The sequence below is a fragment of the Scyliorhinus canicula genome, chromosome 16 (assembly GCF_902713615.1).
Source record: "Scyliorhinus canicula chromosome 16, sScyCan1.1, whole genome shotgun sequence".
Classification (NCBI taxonomy): Eukaryota; Metazoa; Chordata; class Chondrichthyes; order Carcharhiniformes; family Scyliorhinidae; genus Scyliorhinus; species Scyliorhinus canicula.
Window position 1 is genome coordinate 6,842,119 of NC_052161.1, and position 23,300 is coordinate 6,865,418.

The following is a 23,300-nucleotide window of genomic DNA, read 5'->3' on the forward strand; positions in this document are numbered from 1 at the left end:
ATGGGGAGGGGGTCGGGGTTTAGAGGCTGTGGGAAGGGGGTCGGGGTTTAGAGGCTGTGGGGAGGGGGTCGGGGTTTAGAGGCTGTGGGAAGGGGGTCGGGGTTTAGAGGCTGTGGGGAGGGGTCGGGGTTTAGAGGCTGTGGGAAGGGGGTCGGGGTTTAGAGGTTATGGGGAGGGGGTCGGGGTTTAGAGGTTGTGGGGAGGGGGTCGAGGTTAGAGGTGGTGAGGGGGTCGGGGTTTAGAGGTTATGGGGAGGGGGTCAAGGTCGAGAGGTTATGGGGAGGGGGGTTGGGGTTTAGAGGCTGTGAGAAGGGGGTCGGGGTTTAGAGGTTATTATGAGGGGGTCGAGGTTAGAGGTGGTGAGGGGGTCGGGGTTTAGAGGTTATGGGGAGGGGGTCGGTGTTTAGAGGTTGTGAGAAGGGGGTCGGGGTTTAGAGGTCAATGGAGAGGGGGTCGGGGTTTAAAGGTTGTGGGAAGGGGGGATTGATTTGGATTGTCTTTAGGGTTCAGGGTTGTGTTTAGGGATTAGAATCGGGGGCTAAGACTGGCAGTAATGAGAAGAAAGAGTTTATTGAAAACAAGTCTGGGCCCGTTTTCCTGGCTGCAGTAATCAGAAACCCTGCTCACTCTGTATTTAGGTCACAGATGGTTAATTATGAATTGAGCCTGCCTGGAGGTCCCATGGGACATTTGCCAGCCCCCTCCCCCCCACTCCGCAAACACCCAAAGCCCCTCGCCAGGCATTTGAAAACATTTTTAACCTGTAGAAAAAACTTTAGCAGTTGGGAAAAATCACTTCTGGCGCCTCCTCTCAAATCACAACAGGCATACACAGACACAAAGATTGTCAGTGGGCGTGGTTTATAAAAGGACTCTGTATTCCAAGCCACTGGTTACATTGTGTGCAGAGTTGGAGCCTGACGAAGGTTTACTCCTGGTTGAGGAAATGTTTCTGAGGAGAGTTTTGAGCTGGAAATGTCTGGGGTGGAGGGGTTTCAAACAGGGCCGAAGTATCAGCTCAGGGAGGAGGCTGGACCTGAGGGGTATTTACCCCCCCATCGTTACCCCCTTTAACCAGAAGGGGCAAGTGGACTATCAGCAACTGGAGAGCAACGTGCAAGAGTTGAGCAAGATCCCTTTCAGAGGTAATGTGTGTTGTGTGAACATTTGCACTTTTTAGAACAATTTAATGAGGGGCATTGTGTGGAGCTGAATTGGTCAGGGTCGCACTCACGAGGGTGTGTTTGATTTCATCTTACCCTCTGCCGCCCATAGCATCAAGTACCATCCACACACCGCCCGCTGTGTGTGCCAATCTCATTTGGTTTCTGCTCCGGCAACACCTCAAATTTAAAATTCCCGCCCTGTTTCATTGTCTTGCCCCTCCCTTCCCACCTCTCTGACCTCCCCAGCCTCCCCCCCCTCCCGGGATCTCTAACCTTCCTCTAATCCTGGCCTCTTGTCCGTCGTCCGGACTTTCATCATTTCAGTATTGGCGCTGTGCCTTCAGCTGGTCTGGGCCCTGAATTCCCTCCCTAAAATCCCTCCCTCACCTCCAGGATGGTTCATAATGCCGACCTTCGGCCGAGCTCAGATCACTGTTCTTATACCTCCAACGTCGGCTTGGTGCCACATTGGTGGGATGTTTCACCACATTGAAGAGGCTATATAAATGCAAGTAGTTGTTGTTTTTGAGCTGTAGTTCCCTCCAGCTGACTGTTCCCGCATCTTAGTGATCTAAACCAAAGTGTCAGTGGTTAATAATTCCCGGAAAGGATGCTAGTCCGTCACCCCAGCTAACTATGGTGAAGACCAAAGCCACTGCCTTGTATCCATGCCACAAGCTCTGTTCCCTCAGAGCTGGTTTCATTAGCCACCCAGTGCAATGTCTCGGGATCAAGCAGAATGTTCACGACCTCAGTGTCCCGGTCAACCCTGAGCCCACCGCAGACCCGCTCCATCGTGGGGGCTGCCTAATTCTACCTGGAATATTGCCGATCTCCTTCCCTGCCTCAGCTTTTCTACTGCTGAAACCCTTCCGTGCCACTGTTACACCTGCGACTATTCCAATGCTCTCTTGTCTGGCTCTCGCCTTCTGCAAACATTAGTGTTGCGCGATCAATTACGCAAAGACGAGAGTTGGATACAACTGAGGCTTTATTACACAGAGATGTGTGGCCTCCTACAGCACCTGGCGAAATGGCTGCTGTATGGGGAGCACACATATTTATACTCCGCCTATTGGGCGGAGCCAGCAGGCAGGGATCTACCCCCGTACCTGTAGTATAGCAGCCTGACCGTAAAGCACCTACATCGACATCCTCAATATACAATATATCCATCAGTGGTGACTATCACATTCACACCCTGTTAAAAAAATTGAGCCCATGGGGGTGGTGGAGGACTATATACAGAAAGATGTGTTTTAAAAGTACAGATAATATTACAAATTCAGGCGGTCCGGAGCCTTGATCTGCCATTGAGATCGGCGCAGTGCTGGCGGTGACTCCGGCGTCGGTTTGGTTTTCGGTGACTCCGGGAGCGTGTCGGAATCCTCTTCATCCCCGGGTGTGAGCAGGGGGAGGACAGATTGTTCTTGAGCGGGGGCTGCGGTGGGGTGCGCCAGGGGAGGGGAGGGTGGCGCCGGGCCGGGGGTGTGTGTCTGTGTGGAACCAGCTGGTGCCAGGTCCCTGAGGGAGACTGTGTCTTGGCGGCCGCCGGGGTTCGCTACGTAGGCGTACTGCGGGTTGGCGTGAAGGGTGCTATGTCTTTTCGTCCGACGTCATTTCGTCCAACGACACTTCGTCCACGTCTTTTGGTCCAACGCCTTTTTGTCCGCCCGTCTTTTGGTCCAACGTCACTTCGTCCAATTATCCAATTACAAATAGTTTAATTTAGTTTTTCAATGTTACTGCTCAAGGATCCTCTCCATCTATTTCGCCTCTTGATGTTGAGTTCTGCATTTGTGCTGCTTGATCTCCAGACATTATTAAGATAAGCTGCAGGATATTCACCCATGTATGCTCCAGCGTGATGAGAGCCATTGTATCTGATGGAATATTTGATCATTTCAGACCTGTAATGTCAGAACCCACTGCCAACCAGAGGTTTTAATCACTCGACGAAAGTCGAGTTTAAATCTGCTTCTTTCAGAACTGCACTCATTGTCTAAATCCAATTAGACTCCCACTTATATCTGTGTCTGTCGGAATTGTAGAATATCAAATCATCTTGTCCTCTCTCCATTATTCTCTCTCGGGTACAGTTCTGGAAATCTAACTTTTAGGGAATTTCGGGAATTTACAATTTACATCAATTTTAAGTAATTTCGGGAATTTTAAGTAATTAGTAAACTTTTAGATTTTTTAACTGCATTTTTAGATTTTTTAACTTTTTAACTGCATTTTTCAACTTGCATTTTACTTGCATTTTATCAATTACTTGCATTTTAACAATTAAATTCACTTGCTGCATTGTACTTGCATTTTATCAATTAAATGGTTTTATACGGAGTTAATTTGTAATTGGATAATTGGACGAAGTGACGTTGGACCAAAAGACGGGCGGACAAAAAGACGTTGGACTAAAAGACGTGGACGAAGTGTCGTTGGACGAAGTGACGTCGGACGAAAAGACGCGACACGGGCGTGAAGTAGCTGTATCCTCTCAACCAACGGGTCCGCCTTGTGGAGTCGAACCTGCCTACGGAGGAGGACGGGTCCTGGAGCTGCCAGCCATATCGGGAGCGAAACCCCGGAGGTGGACTTCCTGGGGAAGGCAAAGAGAGGATCATGGGGGGTTTCATTAGTCCGAATAGAGTGAAGTGCGTCGGGGAGGACCTCCTGCCAGTGGGAGGCCGGGAGATTTCTGGACCGTAGGGCCAGCTGGACAGCCTTCCAGACCGTCCCATTCTCCCTCTCCACCTGCCCGTTTCCCCGGGTCGTCCTGCTCGAGGCAATGCCTCCGTTGAGCAGGTACTGGCGCAGCTCATCGCTCATGAATGAGGATCACTGGTCGCTGTGGATGTAGGCGGGGAAACTGAACAGAGCGAAGATTGTGTTGAGGGCTTTGATGATGGTGGCAGACGTCATATCGGGGCACGGGATGGCGAAGGGGAATCTGGAATATTCGGCGACCACACTGAGGAAGAACGTGTTGCGGTCGGTGGAGGGGAGGGGCCCTTTGAAGTCCACGCTGAGGCGTTCAAACGGGCGGGAGGCCTTCACCAGGTGCGCACGGTCTGGCCGGTAGCTTACACTCCGCGCAGACCTGGCAGTCTCTGGTGATGGCCCTGACTTCCTCGATGGAGTAGGGCAGGTTGCGGGCCTTGATGAAATGGTAAAAACGTGTGACCCCCCGGGTGACAGAGATCGTCATGCAGAGTCCGGAGTCGGTCCACCTCTGGGCTGTACCTCGGGATAGGGCATCAGGGGGGTCGTTGAGCTTACTGGGCCGATACAAAATCTCGTAGTTGTAGGTGGAGACCGCGATCCTCCACCGCAAGATTTTATTGTTTTTGATCTTGACCCGCTGTGTGCTATCAAACATGAAGGCAACCGACCGTTGGTCAGTGAGGAGAGTGAATCTCCTGCGGGCCAGGTAATGCCTCCAATGCCGCACAGCTTCAACAATGGCTTGGGCCTCTTTTTCAACAGAGTGCCAAATTTCGGAGGTATGTAGGGTGCGGGAAAAGAATGCCGCGGGCCTGCCTGCCTGGTTGAGGGTGGCGGCCAGAGCGACGTCTGATGCATCGCTCTCCACTTGGAAGGGGAGCGTCTCGTCGACCGCGTGCATCGCGCCCTTGGCGATGTCGGCCTTGATACGGTTGAAGGCCTGTTGAGCCTCGGCCGAGAGGGGAAAAACAGAATGAATGAGTGGACGGGCCTTGTCCGCGTAGTTTGGGACCCACTGGGCGTAATAAGAAAAGAACCTGAGGCATCGTTTGAGGGCCTTGGAGCAGTGGGGAAGGGGGAGCTCCACGAGGGGGCGCATGCGGTCGGGATCGGGCCCCAGAACTCCGTTCTGGACCACATAGCTGAGGATGGCTAAGCGGATCGTGCTGAACACGCACTTCTCCTTGTTGTAGGTCAGGTTGAGGAGAGTGGCGGTGTGGAGAAATTTGGAAAGGTTGGCGTCATGGTCCTGCTGATCGTGGCCGCAGATGGTGACGTTGTCCAGGTACGGGAAGGTGGCCCGCAGCCCGTACCGGTCAACCATTTGGTCCATCTCCTGTTGGAAGACCGAGACCCCGTTGGTGACGCCAAAGGGAACCCTGAGAAAGTGGTAAAGGCGGCCGTCTGCCTCGAAGGGCAGTGTATGGACGGTCCGCCTTACGGATGGGGAGCTGGTGGTAGGCAGATTTCAGGTCCACAGTTGAGAAGACCCGGTACTGTGCAATCTGATTGACCATATCAGATACGCGAGGGAGGGGGTACACATCGAGCTGCGTGTACCGATTGATAGTCTGACTGTAGTCAATGACCATCCTGTTTTTCTCCCCAGTTTTCACCACTACCATTGAGCTCTCCAGGGACTGTTGCTGGCCTCGATGATACCTTCCCGAAGCTGTCGCTGGACCTCGGACCTGATGAAGGTCCTGTACTGGGCACTGTACCGTCTGCTCCTGCTGGCGACGGGTTTGCAATCCGGGGTGAGGTTTGTAAATAGGGAAGATGGGTCGACCTTTAGGGTCGCGAGGCCGCACACAGTAAGGGGTGGTAGGGGCCCGCTGAATTTCAGGGTTAGGCTCTGGAGGTTGCACTGGAAGTCCAGGCCGAGTAGCAGGGCAGCTCAGAGGTTGGGGAGGACGTAGAGGCGGAAGCTGCTGAACTCCACGCCCTGGACAGTGAGAGTGGCGATCCAGTACCCCCGGATCGCCACGGAGTGGGACCCGGAGGCCAGGGAGATTCTCTGGTTAGCGGGGTGTACCGCGAGGGAGCAGGGCCTTACGGTATCGGGATGAATGAAGCTCTCGGTGCTTCCGGAGTCCAGCAGGCAGGAGATCCTGTGCCCATTGACCTTCACTTTGGTTGAAGCAGTCACGAGGTTGTGTGGACGAGACTGGTCAATCGTGGCCAAGGCGACACACGGCTGGTCGTCGGCGGTTGCAGGTGACGAGCGGCCGGATGAGGTGCCCGGGGGGCAGGGGTCCTGGGCCGGGTAAGGTGGCGGCGACCACGGGCCACACGTGGTCCGAGGAGGGGAAGATGGCGGCGCCCACGGGCCGCACGTGGTCCGAGGAGGGGAAGATGGCGGCGCCCACGGGCCGCACGTGGTCCGAGGAGGGGAAGATGGCGGCGCCCACGGGCCGCACGTGGTCCGAGGAGGGGAAGATGGCGGCGCCCACGGGCCGCACGTGGTCCGAGGAGGGGAAGATGGCGGCGCCCACGGGCCGCAAGTGGTCCGAGGAGAGGAAGATGGCGGCGCCCACGGGCCGCAAGTGGTCCGAGGAGGGGAAGATTGCGCCGCCCACGGGCCGCACGTGGGAGGTGCCGGAACAATAGCGGCGACTGAGCGGGCCTGGCACACCGCAGCGAAGTGTCCTTTCTTGCCACAGGCCTTGCAGAGTGCGCTCCGCGCCGGGCAGCGCTGTCGGGGATGTTTGGACCGCCCACAGAAGTAACATTTGGGTCCCCCGGGGTTGGTTGGCTGCCGCACGGCACAGGCGTGGGGTTGGCTGAGGGCGGTTGCTGATGGGGTCCACGATGGTGTGGCCGTCTGCAGAGTCCACGATGCACATGGGGGGTGGGCCACGCGGTTGGGGGTGTAGGCCTGGATGTTGTGTGAAGCGACCTTGAGTGAGAGTGCTAACTTTTTGGTTTCTGCGAGGTCGAGCGTGGCCACTTCTAAGAGGCGCTGGCGGATGTAATCGGACCCTATCCCTGTGACAAATGCGTCTCTCATGAGCAGATTTGAGTGTTCCGTGGCTGTGACAGCCTGACAGTCACAGTCTCTGACTAGGGGAACCGGGGCACGCCAGAAATCTTCCACTGACTCACCAGGATGTTGACGATGCGTGGGAGAGGAGGTACCTGGCGTAGAGTGTGTTAGGCCTCAGAACGTAGTTTTCCTTCAGTAGCGCCATGGCCTCTGCGTAGGTCAGCGCGTCCTGGATAAGAGCTCAGCCGCATGTAAAGGATCTGGATCGTCTGTGCTTCTGGGATTGGGTCTGGCGCAGATCTGATGAATGCTTCGAAACAAGCTGGCCAATGTTCAAAGTCCTTTTTGGCGTTGTCTGCTTGCGGATGCAGCTGCAGGCGATCCGGCTTGATGCAGGTTCTGAAAACTTAGCGTAATAAATTGATGCACGATCAATTACACAAAGACGAGAGTTGGATGTAATTGAGGCTTTATTACACTGAGATGTGTGGCCTCCTACAGCAGCTGGTGAAATGGCTGCTGTACGGGGAGCACAGATATTTATACTCCGCCTACTGGGCGGAGCCAGCAGGCAGGGATCTACCCCCGTACCTGCAGTACAGAGTCTTACCATAAAGCATCTACATCGACATCCTCTGTATACAATTTATACATCAGTGGTGACTACAACAATTAGTTCATCCAAAACTCTCTGCCTACATCCTGTCCCACTCATTCATCACCTCATGTTTACTCTCCTATATTGGCTCCCGGTATCTCACATTTAACAATATTATCCTTCTGTTTAAATCTCAGTGCGTTTTCTTCAGTTTCAGTTTATTAAACTGAGGCCCCGGGGTGGCATGTGGCGCAGTGGTTAGCACTGGGACTGCGGCACCGAGGTCCCAGGTTCGAATCCCGGCCCTGGGTCACTGTTCCGTGTGGAGTTTGCACATTCTCCCCGTGTCTGCCTGGGTTTCACCCCCACCACCCAAAGATGTGCAGGGTAGGTGGATTGGTCACGCTAAATTGCCCCTTAATTGGGAAAAAAATATTTGGGTACACTAAATTAAACAAAAAATTAAACTCAGGCCCCATCATCTGATGACGGATGTTAAGGGTCTCCGCTCACAATCTGTCGAAAGCGGAGAGTTCCTCCAGCGTCCTGGCCAACTCCCTCAGCCCAGCACCATATTGCTGCTGGTGGAATCAAGCTGGCTGCTGTGCTTGCCTGCACCCGATCTGCGTTGAGGCATTTCTGAAAGATGTCACGAGGCGTTGGATAGTCACTGCCGCCTTGAGCCGTTTTGGAGCCCATGTTGTCACGAAGAGGGAGATTTCTGCAGGGATCATTGACGACTGAGAAACTCTGGAAATGGTGCTTCAAACCAGGCGCTCCACATAGTTTCACGTATCTTCAAGCCACATGCGCACAGGCACACACTGGTTCTCGGGTAGTCTCCAGACAGCTGTGTACTATGAAGGATAAACCTGTTTTTCTTTTACCAAATCTTGCAGAGGGATTGGCAGGTGTGTGTGCGGTGGAGGTGATGGGGTAGGGAGAGGTGGTGATGGGATTGGGCGACAGTGCAACATCATACTCCGCAGGGTCGGAAGCCTCAATACTGGATCTGCACCCCGGCCATGTGCATTTATTTCCCCCAAGTGCCGTGTCTCCATGGCCTCCGGTACCTTGGCTCAGTGAATCACAGAATTGGAAGCCACAATGAGAAGCCACGCAGTCCATCATAGGCCTTTGGAAGAACGATCTGATTAGTCCCATAGCCGTGCAAGTCATTTTTTTTATCCGTGTGTGAGTCAAAATGCTAAGTTTTAACCTCATTTGATCCTGCTGTCAGGCAATATCAGCTGCTAGCCATAACTCAGTCGGTAGCATCCTTGCCTTTCAGTGAGAAGTTTGTGAGATCAAGTCCCACTCCAGAACCTGTGCACATAAATCTTAGTTCCCCCCCCCACCCCCAGTGCGGTGCTAGAGGAATGCAGCATTGATCAGCTTTTTGATGAGACTCGCTGCCGAGGCCCAGTCTACCCTCTCGGAGATCCCGTGGCACTAATTTGAAGAAGAGCAAAGGGGTTAGCCCTGGAGTTCTGGCCCATGATTATCCCCCAATCGGTTGTACTAAAAAAAAAAATCAAATATCTGGTCATTATCATATTGCGATCTGTGGGATCTTGCTGTGCACCGACCGACAGCTGCGTTTCCTACATTAGGATGGACTCAATTTGAAAGTGGCCGTAAAGAACTCTGGGATGTCCTGTACTGAAGAATGAATCAAATAAATGCAAAGACCTCTCTCTTATGTCTCGCACGCGTCCCGTGCAGCTGGAGGTCAGGGGTCACCTTACGACCCAAGTAGGCGAGAAGCAAAGTCACTATTTTGCGATCTTGATTTGGAACCCCCCCCCTTTTTCACTGTCCCAAGACCAATAAAAGTGACTCAGGCTGGAGTCAGCTATGTCCAGGAAGACTGGGATGCAAACCTGGGATATTAGGTGCAGCTCAACTCCACCCCCCCCCCCGAGATGTTTCATTGATCCACCAGCCCTGTCTGCACCTCTTCCTGCAATATGTTAGCCGGACGGGTAACTATTGCTGGCTACAGGTCACTGGTTCTGCGGCCTTAGGCTCCACTCTTCTTTTCTACATTAGTGTTTACGCACAAGATCCTTGGACGTTGAACCTGATAAATTATCCATCCTGACCATACTCTTTGCTCACTTATTTGATTTAATGTGTCACTAAAGTTCACCAACCTCCAATGTCAAAGGTCCATTACTGTGGAACATTGGCAAAACAACTATCCCCCCCCCCCCCCCCCCCCCCCTCCCCCACCCGTGACCTTTGGACACGCTCGGGAATAACACTGCACAAGCAGAGTTCTGGGGGCAGAGGGAATTTCTTCTGTGATTTTCAAATTGTTGTATTTTTGTCCAAGTTCCCCCGTGGCCCTGGTACTCTTAGTAATTTGCTGCAGCCCTCCGACCCTCTGGGATCTCTGTGTTCCCTCCCATTCGCGCCTCTTGCCCTTCCCACCATTGGCGGCCGTGCCATCAGCTGCCTGGGCTTCAGTTGCTGTTCCAGGACGTTGCCCCAGCGACAGTGAAGAAACGGCCGATATGTTTCCAAGTTAGGATGGTGAGTGACTTGGAGGGGAACCTCCAGGTGGGTGGGGTTGCCAGGTATCTGCTGCCCTTGTCCTTCTAGATCGGTGTTCTTCAAACTTCTTTTCCGGGGACCCATTTTTACCAACCGGCCAACCTTCGGGACCCAACCCGGCCGACCTTCGCAACCCACGCCGGCCGACCTTCGCAGCCCGCGCTGGCCGAGCTTCGTGACCCACGCCGGCCGAGCTTCGTGACCCAACCCGGCCGACCTTCGCGACCCACGCTGGCCGACCTGCGCGACCCACCATTTTCTCTTACCTTGTTTGCTGCTGACAAAAATGGAGGAAATGGTTTTGGGTCCCTTTGGCCCTCGTACTCGCTCCTCCAATGGAACCTGTTGGATGAAGGTGAAGCCTTCCGGTGTCGCAAAGTATGGAGTCTCCATCTGACCAAAGTTTTGCATTTTTTTCCTGTAAAATTTTATCAAATAAAACCCTGCCGAACTTGTAAAAAATTTTTTTAAAAATGAATAAAATAAATGAAAGAAATTAAAATTAAATTAATAAAATAAATGAATAAAATGAATAAACCCCCCCACAAAACAAAAATCTGTGACCGTTTTTTAAAAAAGCGGCCGCACTGCGGATGTGTGCCCGATCATCTGCATGCAGTCACAAAACAGCGCATGTGCGCCGATGATCAGGCACACATGCGCAGCGCGGCCGCATTTTTTTTTTACATGTTTGTGGCCATTTTGAAGGCCGCTTGCAGCCGGCGTTATGAACAGCCGGCTGCTGCCGCTGTTGCACACACGTTTGTGCGAATGGGAGCGCTGCGACGGATGGGTCCTCGACCCTCCTGACACCCGCCCACGACTCACCCGTGCCCCCAGGTTTGACAGTGCTTGTTCTAGACGGTACACACGGCTGCCACTGTTCATCAGTGGTGGTGGAAGTGAATGGAAGGAGGAGCAATCAAGCGGGGCTGCTTTGTCCTAGATGGTGTTGAGCTTCTTGCACGTTGTTGGAGCTGCACTCATCCAGGCAAGTGGAGAGTATTCCATCACACTCCTGACTTGTGCCTTATCGATGGTGGACAGGCTTTGGGGGGTCAGGAGGTGAGTTACTCACAGTAGGATTCTAGCCTTTGACCTACCCTGGTAGCCACAGTATTAATGTGGCTGGGTCCAGTTCAGTTTCTGATCAATGGTAACCCCCAGGATGTGATTGTCGGGGATTCAGCGACGGTAATGCCATTCAATGTCAAGGTCCGATGGTTAGATCCTCTCTTGTAGGAGATGGTCATTGCCTGGCACTTGTGTGGTGTGACTGTAACTTGCCACTTGTCAGCCCCGAGCCTGGATATTGTCCAGGTCTCGCTGCATTTGGACATGGACTGCTTCATTATCTGAGGCGTCGCGAATGGTGCTGAACATTGTGCAGTCATCCACAAACATCCCCACTTCTGACCTTATGATGGAAGGGACAGCCATTGATGAAGCAGCTGAAGATGGTTGGGTCTAGGTCACTACCCCACGGAGCTCCAACCTGGCCAATACTGTCCCATCAGTCTACTCTCGATTATCAGCAAAGTGATGGAAAAGGTTCTCAAGAGTGCTATCAAGCGGCACTTACTCATAGAATCCCAACAGTGGAGATGGATTTCGGCCCATTGAGTTTGCATCGAACCTCTGAAAGAGCACCCTACCTAGGCCCAATCCCCCATTCTATCCCTGTAACCCCACCTAGGCCCAATCCCCCATTCTATTCCTGTAACCCCACCTAGGCCCAATCCCCCATTCTATCCCTGTAACCCTACCTAGGCCCAATCCCCCATTCTATTCCTGTAACCCTACCTAGGCCCAACCCCCCATTCTATCCCTGTAACCCTACCTAGGCCCAATCCCCCATTCTATCCCTGTAACCCTACCTAGGCCCAACCCCCCATTCTATCCCTGTAACCCTACCTAGGCCCAATCCCCCATTCTATCCCTGTAACCCTACCTAGGCCCAATCCCCCATTCTATCCCTGTAACCCTACCTAGGCCCAATCCCTCATTCTATCCCTGTAACCCCACCTAGGCCCAATCCCCCATTCTATCCCTGTAACCCTACCTAGGCCCAACCCCCCATTCTATTCCTGTAACCCCACCTAGGCCCAATCCCCCATTCTATCCCTGTAACCCTACCTAGGCCCAATCCCTCATTCTATCCCTGTAACCCCACCTAGGCCCAATCCCCCATTCTATCCCTGTAACCCCACCTAGGCCCAATCCCCCATTCTATCCCTGTAACCCTACCTAGGCCCAATCCCCCATTCTATCCCTGTAACCCTACCTAGGCCCAATCCTCATTCTATCCCTGTAACCCCACCTAGGCCCAATCCCCCATTCTATCCCTGTAACCCTACCTAGGCCCAATCCCCCATTCTATCCCTGTAACCCTACCTAGGCCCAATCCCCCATTCTATCCCTGTAACCCCACCTAGGCCCAATCCCCCATTCTATCCCTGTAACCCCACCTAGGCCCAATCCCCCATTCTATCCCTGTAACCCTACCTAGGCCCAATCCCCCATTCTATCCCTGTAACCCTACCTAGGCCCAATCCCCCATTCTATCCCTGTAACCCTACCTAGGCCCAATCCCCCATTCTATCCTTGTAACCCTACCTAGGCCCAATCCCCCATTCTACCCCTGTAACCCTACCTAGGCCCAATCCCCCATTCTATCCCTGTAACCCTACCTAGGCCCAATCCCCCATTCTATCCCTGTAACCCCACCTAGGCCCAATCCCCCATTCTATCCCTGTAACCCCACCTAGGCCCAATCCCCCATTCTATCCCTGTAACCCCACCTAGGAGCAATCCCCCATTCTATCCCTGTAACCCTACCTAGGCCCAATCCCCCATTCTATCCCTGTAACCCTACCTAGGCCCAATCCCCCATTCTATCCCTGTAACCCCACCTAGGCCCAATCCCCCATTCTATCCCTGTAACCCTACCTAGGCCCAATCCCCCATTCTATCCCTGTAACCCTACCTAGGCCCAATCCCCCATTCTATCCTTGTAACCCTACCTAGGGCCAATCCCCCATTCTACCCCTGTAACCCTACCTAGGCCCAATCCCCCATTCTATCCCTGTAACCCCACCTAGGCCCAATCCCCCATTCTATCCCTGTAACCCCACCTAGGCCCAATCCCCCATTCTATCCCTGTAACCCCACCTAGGACCAATCCCCCATTCTATCCCTGTAACCCTACCTAGGCCCAATCCCCCATTCTATCCCTGTAACCCTACCTAGGCCCAATCCCCCATTCTATCCCTGTAACCCCACCTAGGCCCAATCCCCCATTCTATCCTTGTAACCCTACCTAGGCCCAATCCCCCATTCTACCCCTGTAACCCTACCTAGGCCCAATCCCCCATTCTATCCCTGTAACCCTACCTAGGCCCAATCCCCCATTCTATCCCTGTAACCCTACCTAGGCCCAATCCCCCATTCTATCCCTGTAACCCTACCTAGGCCCAATCCCCCATTCTATCCCTGTAACCCCACCTAGGCCCAATCCCCCATTCTATCCCTGTAACCCTACCTAGGCCCAATCCCCCATTCTATCCCTGTAACCCTACCTAGGCCCAATCCCCCATTCTATCCCTGTAACCCCACCTAGGCCCAATCCCCCATTCTATCCCTGTAACCCTACCTAGGCCCAATCCCCCATTCTATCCCTGTAACCCCACCTAGGCCCAATCCCCCATTCTATCCTTGTAACCCCACCTAGGCCCAATCCCCCATTCTATCCCTGTAACCCCACCTAGGCCCATACCCCCATTCTATTCCTGTAACCCTACCTAGGCCCAATCCCCCATTCTATCCCTGTAACCCCTACCTAGGCCCAATCCCCCATTCTATCCCTGTAACCCTACCTAGGCCCAATCCCCCATTCTATCCCTGTAACCCTACCTAGGCCCAATCCCCCATTCTATCCCTGTAACCCCACCTAGGACCAATTTAGCGTAGCTAATCCACCGAACCTGCACATTTTTGGACTTTGGGAGGAAATCGGAGCACCCGGAGGAAACCCACACAGACACGTGGAGAATGTGCAGACTCCGCACAGTCACCCAAGTTTGGCATTGAACCCTGGTATCTGGCGCTGTGAGGCAGCAGTGCTAACTGTGCTGCATTAGCAATAATCTGCTCACTGATGCTCAGTTTGGGTTATGTCAGGGCCACTGAACCCCCCCCTGCCCACATTACAGGCCTAGGATAAAAGAGCTGAATTTCAGCTGTGAGGTGAGAGTGACTGCCCTTGACATTAAATGAACATTTTATCGAGTGCGCCATCAAGGAACCCCGGCAAAATGAAAGTGAACGGGGATCGAGGAAAACTCCCCACCGGTTGGAGTCACACCTGGCACGACGGAAAATGGCTAATGTTGTTGGAGGTCAATCATTTCAGTCCCAAGATATGACAACAAGAGTTCCTCACGATAATATCCTGGACTCAACCATTTCCAGCTGCTTCATCAATGACCATTTCTTAGTCATTAGGTCAGACGTGGGAATGCTCACTCATGATTGGACGTCCAGTATGACTTGCAACCCCACAAATGGTGAAGCCATCCCAGCCAATGTGCAATGAATTATGGACAACAATGAGCCTTTGGCTGATTATTGGCAAGTAACTTTCATGCCACACAAATGCCAGGCAATCAATGACCATCTCTGAAAGGATCCTGAGACAAGTAACAGACCTCCTGACCGCACCCTACAAGGCACAAGTCAGGAGTGTAATGGAATACTCTCCACTTGCCTGGATGAGTGCAGCTCCATCAACACAGGGGCTGTTTAGCACACTGGGCTAAATCGCTGGCTTTGAAAGCAGGCCAAGGCAGGCCAGCAGCACGGTTCAATTTTCATACCAGCCTCCCCGAACAGGTGCCGGAATGTGGCGACTAGGGGCTTTTCACAGTAACTTCATTGAAGCCTACTTGTGACAATAAGCGATTTTCATTTCATTTCATTTCAACACTCAAGAAGCTCGACGCCATCCAGGACAAAGTAGCTTGATTGGCACAAACGTTCAAACCTCCACCACCAAAACACAGTGGGAACAGTGAACACCATCTACAAGATGCACTGCAGGAACTCACCAAGGCTCCTCAGGCAGCACCTTCCAAACCCACTACCATCTAGAAGGACAAGAGCAGCAGATACCCAGGAACCCCACCACCTGGAAGTTCCCCTCCAAGTCGCTCCCCACCCTGACTTGGAAATACATCGCCGTTCCTTCACTGTCTCTGTGTCGAAATCCTGAAACTCCCTCCCTAACAGCACTGTGGGTGTACCTACACCTCAGAGACTGCAGCGGTTCAACATGGCGGCTCAGCACCACCTTCTCGGGGGAAGTTAGAGATGGGAACAAATGCTGGCCTAGCCGGGGAGATCCTGCATCCCACTGAAAGAATAAAAATATCTCCCTTGATTCTATTCGAGCCCAATCATCCATAGCTCTCTGGGACACAGAATTCAAAACATTCCCAATCCTTTGAATGGACAAATATTTCCTCGTATCAGCCCTAAATGACTGACGCTACATCTCGTGATTATGTTCCCTCTTCTACACTCGCCAACAGCCTCTCAGAATCCTGCATGCTTTAATGAGATCAACTTTCATTCTTCCAAAATCCAGAGAGTATGGGTCCAATCGACTTGATCTCATTACAACTCTCTCATCCCAAGAATCATTCTAGTGATCCTTCGCTGTACTCTCTCCAAAACACGTTTACCATCCTTCCTTGGGTACAGAGAGTAAAACGGTACACTGTACTCCACGTGAGGTCTCGCCAAAATCCTGTACAATTATAGCGAGACGTCCTTACACATGTACTCTAACCCACCTGCAGTAAAGGCCAACACACCAGTTGCTTTCCCAATTTTTAAAAAATATAAATTTAGATTACCCAGTTATTTTTTCCAATTAAGGAGCAATTTAGCATGGCCAGTCCACGTACGCTGCACATCTTTGGGTTGTGGGGGCGAAACCCGCGCAGACACGGGGAGAATGTGCAAACTCCTCACGGAGCACCCGGAGGAAACCCACGCCGACACGAAAGTGCAAACTCCACATGAATGAAAATGAAATGAAATGAAAATCGCTTATTGTCACAAGTAGGCTTCAATGAAGTTACTGTGAAAAGCTCCTAGTCGCCACATTCCGGCGCCTATCCGGGGAGGCTGGTACGGGAATCGAACCGTGCTGCTGGCCTGCTTGGTCTGCTTTAAAAGCCAGCGATTTAGCCTTGTGAGCTAAACCAGCCATAGACAGTCACCCAAGGCCGGAATTAAACCCGGGTCCCTGGCACTGTGAGGCAGCAGCGCTAACCACTGTGCCACCGTTGCGTCCCCATGGTACCAGTTCAAAGAAGAGAAGGCGAGTTCTCTGATCTTGGCCAATAGTCAGACCTCAACTAACTTTAAGTAAAACAGGCCATTGCTGTTTGTGGGATCTTTCTGTGTGCAGATTGGCTTCGGTGTTTTCTACAACACTGCCTACACTTTAAGAAAAAAAGAATCTCAGTTAGCTGTAAAGCAGTTTGGGAAATTCTGAGGGAGAAACGGGCGCCATATAAATGCCAGCGATCTTTCTGTTTACAGGCCTGGTTGTTCAGGGCTCCAATGGAGAGTTTGTCTTCCTCACCAGCGAGGAGCGAGTTGAGGTTGTTCGCAGAGTGAGGCAGGTGCTGCCTGAGGAGAAGCTTCTGGTCGCTGGATCAGGCTGTGAATGTAAGTGGAGATTATGAATGTTCAGAGGCAACCGAACAGAATGGTGCGCGGACAGGGGAATGGTTCAGAATAGAGTTCAGACTCCCCACCAGAACCATAAGAGCCTCGGCCTAGCTGTAAAAGGATGTGGGGTTCGCTGCTGGTGAGGCAGGGGCAGGTGCAGTGGGGTGGGTGATGTGATGGAGGTGTAAAGAGCCAGTCTGGGTAACCTGCTGGACCCCGGGATAAACTGTCTAAATACTACTGCACCGAGGAACAGCTGAGAGAACCGGGGGGGACGGTAACACACCGTCACGGCTCTGCTGTTGCTTTAGGCACTCGGGCCTGGTCGCGGTTCACCTGTAACCGTCCGATGATTTTCCGGCAAACAAATGAGAACCTCGGTTATGGATCAGTGGACATGATCCTGTCGCCGTGGTTACTGCGAACAGGTTAAGCAGCAATTGTGCTTCATTTTCCAACAGCCACGGAGGCCACCATTGCGATGACCCGCAATATGGCAGAAGCAGGGGCAGCCGCAGCGATGGTGATTACCCCGTGTTACTATCGAGGCAGAATGAACAGCGCTGCCTTCATAGAGCACTACACACAGGTAACAGCGACACAAATACCTGGTTATCGAGAGCTGTTAATAGCCAAATGCTACTGCTCAGTTCAGTTATTTGTTTCTCCTTCCTTGCCCCATTAAAGACTGTTGGAAGGAACAACGTTTACTTTGTGCGTGTGTATATAAAGAGGAGACCCTTCTTCCCTCCTCCCCTGCTTTCTTTTTCTCACAGTCTACCTCTCCCTCCCTCCGTCCTTCTGCTCCTTCAACCCTACCCAGCATCTCCTCCCCTACTCTGTCTCTCTACCTCTACCTCTTTCTCTGTCTCTGCTTCTGTCTCTCTCTCTATCTGTCTCTCTCTCTCTCTCTCTCTCTGTCTCTGTCTCTCTCTGTCTTTCTGTCTGTCTGTCTCTCTCTCTCTCTGTCTCTCTCTCTCTCTGTCTCTCTCTCTCTCTGTCCTCTCTCTCTCTGTCTATCTCTGTCTTTTCTATCTCTGTCTCTCTCGGTGTCTTTCTGTCTGTCTCTGTCTCGCTCTCTCTCTCTCTGTCTCTCTCTCCCCTCTGCTCTCTCTCTCTGTCTCTGTCACTCTCTCTGTCTCCTCTCTGTCTCCTCGCGCTCTGTCACTTCTCTCTGTCTCTTCTCTCTGTCTCTGTCTCTCTCTCTCTGTCTCTCTCTCTCTGTCTCTCTCTCTCTTCTCTGTCTGTCTCCTCTCTCTGTCTGTCTCTCTGTCTCCTCTCTCCGTGTGTGTTACTCTCTGTCTCTGTCTCCTCTCTCTCTCTGTGTTACTCTCCGTCGTCTCTGTCTCTCTCCTCTCTGTCTCTCCTCTCTGTCTGTCCTCTCTCTCTCTGTCTCTCTCTCTCTGTCTGTCTGTCTCTCTGTCTCTCTCTCTCTGTCCTCTCTGTCTCTGTCTCTCTGTCTCTCTCTCTGTCTCTCTCTGTCTGTCTCACTCTCTCTGTCACTCTCTCTGTCTCTCTCTGTCACTCTCTCTGTCACTCTCTCTGTCACTCTCTCTGTCTCTCTCTCTGTCTCTGTCTCTCTCTCTGTCTGTCTCTCTGTCTCTCTCTCTCTGTCTCTCTGGGGCTTTTCACAGTAACTTCATTTGAAGCCTACTTGTGACAATAAGCGATTTTCATTTCATTTCATTTTATTTCTCTCTCTCTTTATCTGTCTCTCTCTCTCTCTCTCTCTCTCGCTCCGTTGCGTTCATGTTTCCTCTGTCTCTTGACCATTTCATTGTTCATAAATCATAACATTTCCCTTTCTCGGTGTGAATGTGACGACTGCATCAGAAGATTTCATATCAAAGCCAAACTGAAGTTTGATGGTTTTAATTGATCAGAGAGAGCTCCACTCACCCAGAGTCCAAAAAAACAAGTCAGCGTTGAACTGTCAGTGAATAATTAAAAAAGACTTGCATTCCTAAAACATGACCATAACAAGTCCCAAAGTGCTGCCCAAAGTAGAGCCAATTAAGTACTTTATGAAGTGTAGCCACTGTTATAATGTAGCCAATTTGTGCACAGCATGCTCCCACAAAGATCATTGTGATAATGATCAGTTCAGCTGTATGAGAGATACAGGCTGACAGGTCAGGTTTGGTTCTGCTGGAGTTTGGAAGAGTTAAGCAGCGACTTGATTGAAACATATAAGATCCTGAGGGGTATTGACAGGGTGGATGTGGAGAGGATCTAGAACTAGGGGGTTACTGATTAAAAATAAGGGGCCGCCCATTGAAAACCGGGATCGTGGGTCTGAGGATCTCCTGAAGAGATGATGGAAGCAGAGGGCGCAATTTAATGGCAAAGAAACACACTTTGGGCGCGTTCAGCCAGGTATTTCCTGGCGCTTGCAGTGTCTAGAACGAGCCCGCTATTAAACGGGACTCTGCTTTTTTTGGGGCCAGGGGGAGGAACGACCCGCCGAGTCTACACTTAGACTCATTTCCTGCACCAGCGAGCTCAGATCGGCATTGCAGGAAGAGATCGTGGCACCATTTTTAAATGGTCCCAATCTCTGCACCCCCCCCCCCCCCCCCACCACCACCACCACCACCACCACCACCACAGCCTCCAGACTCCCCCCAATGCCCCGACTTACCATTCAGGAGGTTCTCGAGCCCCCCCACACCCACTTTGTAAGGGCATGGCACCACCAGACCCAATCACTGCCAGATTAGCAGTGCCACAGAGCCCAGGTGGCATTGAGAGTGCCATGATGCCACCCTGCTCAGAGCCTGACCACCTGGCAGCCCCCGATCGCCTCCACGTTTGAGGGCACCCGTACTAAACGGCGCCCGGTCGGGATCTCCGAGGCCATGCTGTTGGGACCCGTGCCTTGGGTAACTCTGGCACAGACGTACTCACGGGAGGCCAACTCTTCACTTGAATATGTAAATCTGGATCCCACCCAGATGTAGCGAGTGTTGTAAATCTCGCGAGAGGCCTCGCCGCATCTCGAGTCGGGCTTTAGATCGCACCCAGAGTCTTTGAATATCTTTAAAGGAGAGGTGGATCGATTCTTGGTAAGCAAGGGGGTGAAAGGTTATTGGGGGTGGGTGCGATGCAGATTGGAGGTTACTGTCAATCAGCCGTGATCTTATACAGTGGAGCAGACTCGAGGGGCCGAATGGCATACTCCTGTTCCTTGTTTCTCCGTATATTCCTACGTATAAATATTGGTCAGGAGGCCAGGATACCTCCCATGGTCTTTTAAAAATAATGCCATAAAATCTCCTGAGAGAGGATGGAAAGGTGACGCACGGTGGCGCAGTGGGTTAGCACTGCTGCCTCAGGGCACCGAGGTCCCAGGTTCGATCCCTGACCCTGGGTCACTGTCTGTGTGGAGTTTGCACATTCTCCCCGGGTTTGCGTGGGTTTCACCCCCACAACCCAAAAGATGTGCAAGGTAGGAGGATTGGCCATGCTAAATCGGCCCTTCAATTGGAAAACCATAATTGGGTACTTTAAATATATTGGTTAAAATCGAGAGGATGGAAAGAGCCCTGGTCCAGCATCTCATCTGAAAGACGGCACCTCCAACACTACAGCACCCCCTCAGTACCGATTTTTATGGTCATGTTCTGGAGAAGACAACTTTTGGATTCTGAGGTGATAATGCTACCAACTGAACCATGGATGATGGGAAGTGGACAAAAGAGTTTTGTACAAATGTATTTGCCAGTGCTATACCATGGTGTGATCCTACCATGCTGCTCTCTTCAGCTGTGAGTGTGGGAACAAGGGTGAGGTTAGTGTAACACTCCCACGCTGCTGGGAGCCAGGGCGTGGGCGGGGGACCTTGTAACCCGGTTACTCTGATTTTCTTTTTTTTAAATTCAGGTAGCTGATGCCTCACCTGTGCCAGTCGTATTGTACAGTGTCCCGGGTAACACGGCATTGGAGCTACCAATGGACGCCATTCTCACTCTTTCTCAACATCCCAACATCATCGGGCTGAAGGACAGTGGCAACAATGTAAGTGGTCATCGTCATTCTTGCTTCCCCTCTTGGGACTTGCAGTAAAAGGTGGCCATTCAGCCCCTCTGAGCGAGTCCCATGGTTGATCTATATCTTAAACTCCATCATCCCACCAAAGTTCCATAGCTCTTGTTCCATAACCATTACTAACCTTGAACTTTTCAAATGATGCATACTCCAACCCCATTCTCCACAGTTGGAAGAGAGAGTTCCTGACTTCCATACTCAAGTGTTGGCTAGTGTAGACTTGAGAGATGAACAGATACCTCCAACACTGATGAAGGTTCAACTCAATTTTATTAACTACTTCTAACTAACTAACACACGATGACTGTGGGTCTAAATGATGCTAACTTAAACTAGAGACCTAAGCCTTGTCCGAACCAGTTGATTCTCTCAGCACGTGGTGTGAGTCTGTGCTGGGCTGGATGAGTTCCTGTTACACTGAGAGGCAGCACCCAGAATGAGCGGGAACCGTGGTGTCCTCTGCCTTTATAGTGTGTGTATTCTAACTGGTGATTGGCTGCGGTGTTTGTACATGTCGATTGGTCCCTGTGCGTGTCCATCAGTGTGTGTCTGCACCATGATATACTGGTGTATATTATGACACATACCTTTGTTTTTTTGCGAAGATTCGCATCCTGACTTCACCCCTGAACTCTAATTTTAAAGTTGCATCAAATTAGCTGCACTGATGTGTGAGATAACGTTGGGGATCAGGAGGAAGCATCCTAGCAGAGCCTGGTCCCGATCTTGCTACCAGCAGGAGGCACTAGATTGTGACTGGGTCAGGAATTCTCCCACCATTTGGTTCCATCCTTCCTCCAGCCCAGACATTGCTCAGTTCCAAGGGTCAGCTGAATCACTATGTAAGAAGGGAGCGAGCGAGAAGACCATCCAGTCTGCTCCGCCATTCAATCATGGCTGATATTTTTCTCATCCCCATTCTCCTGCCTTCTCCCCATAACCCCTGATCCCCTTATTAATCAAGAACCTATCTATCTCTCGTCTTAAAGACACTCAGTGATTTGGCCTCCAGAACCTTCTGCGGCAAAGAGTTCCACAGATTCACCACCCTCTGGCTGAAGAAATTCCTCCTTCATCTCTGTTTTAAAGGATCATCCTCGTAGTCTGAGATTGTGTCCTCTGGTTCTAGTTTCTCCTACTAGTGGAAACATCCTCTGCACATCCACTCTATTGAGGCCTGTAAGTTTCAATGAGATCCCCCCTCATCCTCCTAAACTCCAACGAGTACAGACCCAGAGTCCTCAATCGTTCCTCTTCCGACAAGCTCTTCATTCCAGGGATCATTCTGGTGAACCTCCTTTGTATCATCTCCAAGGCCCAGCACATCCTTCCTAGATACGGCGCCCAGAATTGCTCGCAATATTCTAAATGGGGCCTGACCAGAGCCTTAAACAGCTTCAGAAGTACATCCCTGCTCTTGTATTCTAGCCCTCTCTACATGAAAACTTTTTAAAAATATATATTTATTGAAATTTTTGTAAAATTTTATAACAAAAACAGAAAAAGAACAATAGGCGTTAAACATTAACATAGTGCAAAAATAGATACTTCCCCAAACGGCTCTGTCTTCACAGACCACCGAAAAAAACAAAACAAACAAACACAACACTAACCCCCCCCCCCCCCACCGATATTTTCAATTAAATTTCCCCAAGAAAGTCGACGAACGACTGCCACCTCCGGGAGAACCCTAACATTGATCCTCTTAAGGCAAACTTTATTTTCTCGAGATTGAGAAACCCCAGCCATGTCACTAACCCAGGTCTCTACACTGTCATGTGTGCCCGGTGAATCACTTTAAACTGTATTAGACTGAGCCTGGCACATGATGAGGAGGAATTGACCCTACTTAGGGCTTCCGCCCATAGTCCCAGCTCTAACTCCCCATCTAACTCCTCCTCCACTTGCCTTTAAGCTCCTCCACAGGGGTTTCCTCTGCCTCCAGCAGCTCCTGGTAGATATCCGACACTTTCCCCTCCCCCTCCCAGGTACTGGACACTACTCTCTCCCGTAGCCCCCGTAGCGGCAGCAGCGAGAAGGCCACCACCTGCTTCCTCAGGAAGATTCGCACTTGTAAAGACCTAAAGCCGTTCCCTGGTGGTAATTTAAACTTGTCCTCCAGCGCCTGCAGGCTGGTAAAGCTCCTATCTATAAACTGGTCACCCATCGTTCTAATGCCCGCCCTCTGCCAGGTCTGGAACCCGCTGTCCATCCTACCCAGCAGCAACCTGTGGTTATTACATACCGGGGTCCAGACTGACGCTCCCTCCACCCTCTTGTGTCTCCTCCACTGCCCCCAGATCTTCAGTGTCGCCACCCACCACCGGACGTGTGGAGTATCGGGCCGGCGAGAACGGCAGAGGCGCCGCTACCAGCGTTCCCAAACTGGTGCCTTTGCATGACGCTGCCTCCAACCGTTCCCATGCCAACCCCCCCCCCCCCCCCCCCCCCCCCCCCCCCCCCCCATACCCACGTC

General features: G+C 51.8%; 1 protein-coding gene across 1 annotated transcript in view; it reads left to right on the top strand.

Moving 5' to 3' along the window:
• The first annotated feature begins 802 nt into the window (after positions 1-802).
• The window catches only part of hoga1 (4-hydroxy-2-oxoglutarate aldolase 1), a 36,322-nt gene continuing 13,824 nt past the window's right edge, over positions 803-23,300 (top strand). The window contains exons 1-4 of the mRNA XM_038822382.1: positions 803-1,145; positions 16,646-16,774; positions 17,239-17,366; positions 20,660-20,794. Coding sequence (XP_038678310.1) covers positions 947-1,145; positions 16,646-16,774; positions 17,239-17,366; positions 20,660-20,794 — 591 coding nt within the window. The 5' untranslated portion in view covers positions 803-946. The remainder of the gene's footprint in view (positions 1,146-16,645; positions 16,775-17,238; positions 17,367-20,659; positions 20,795-23,300) is intronic.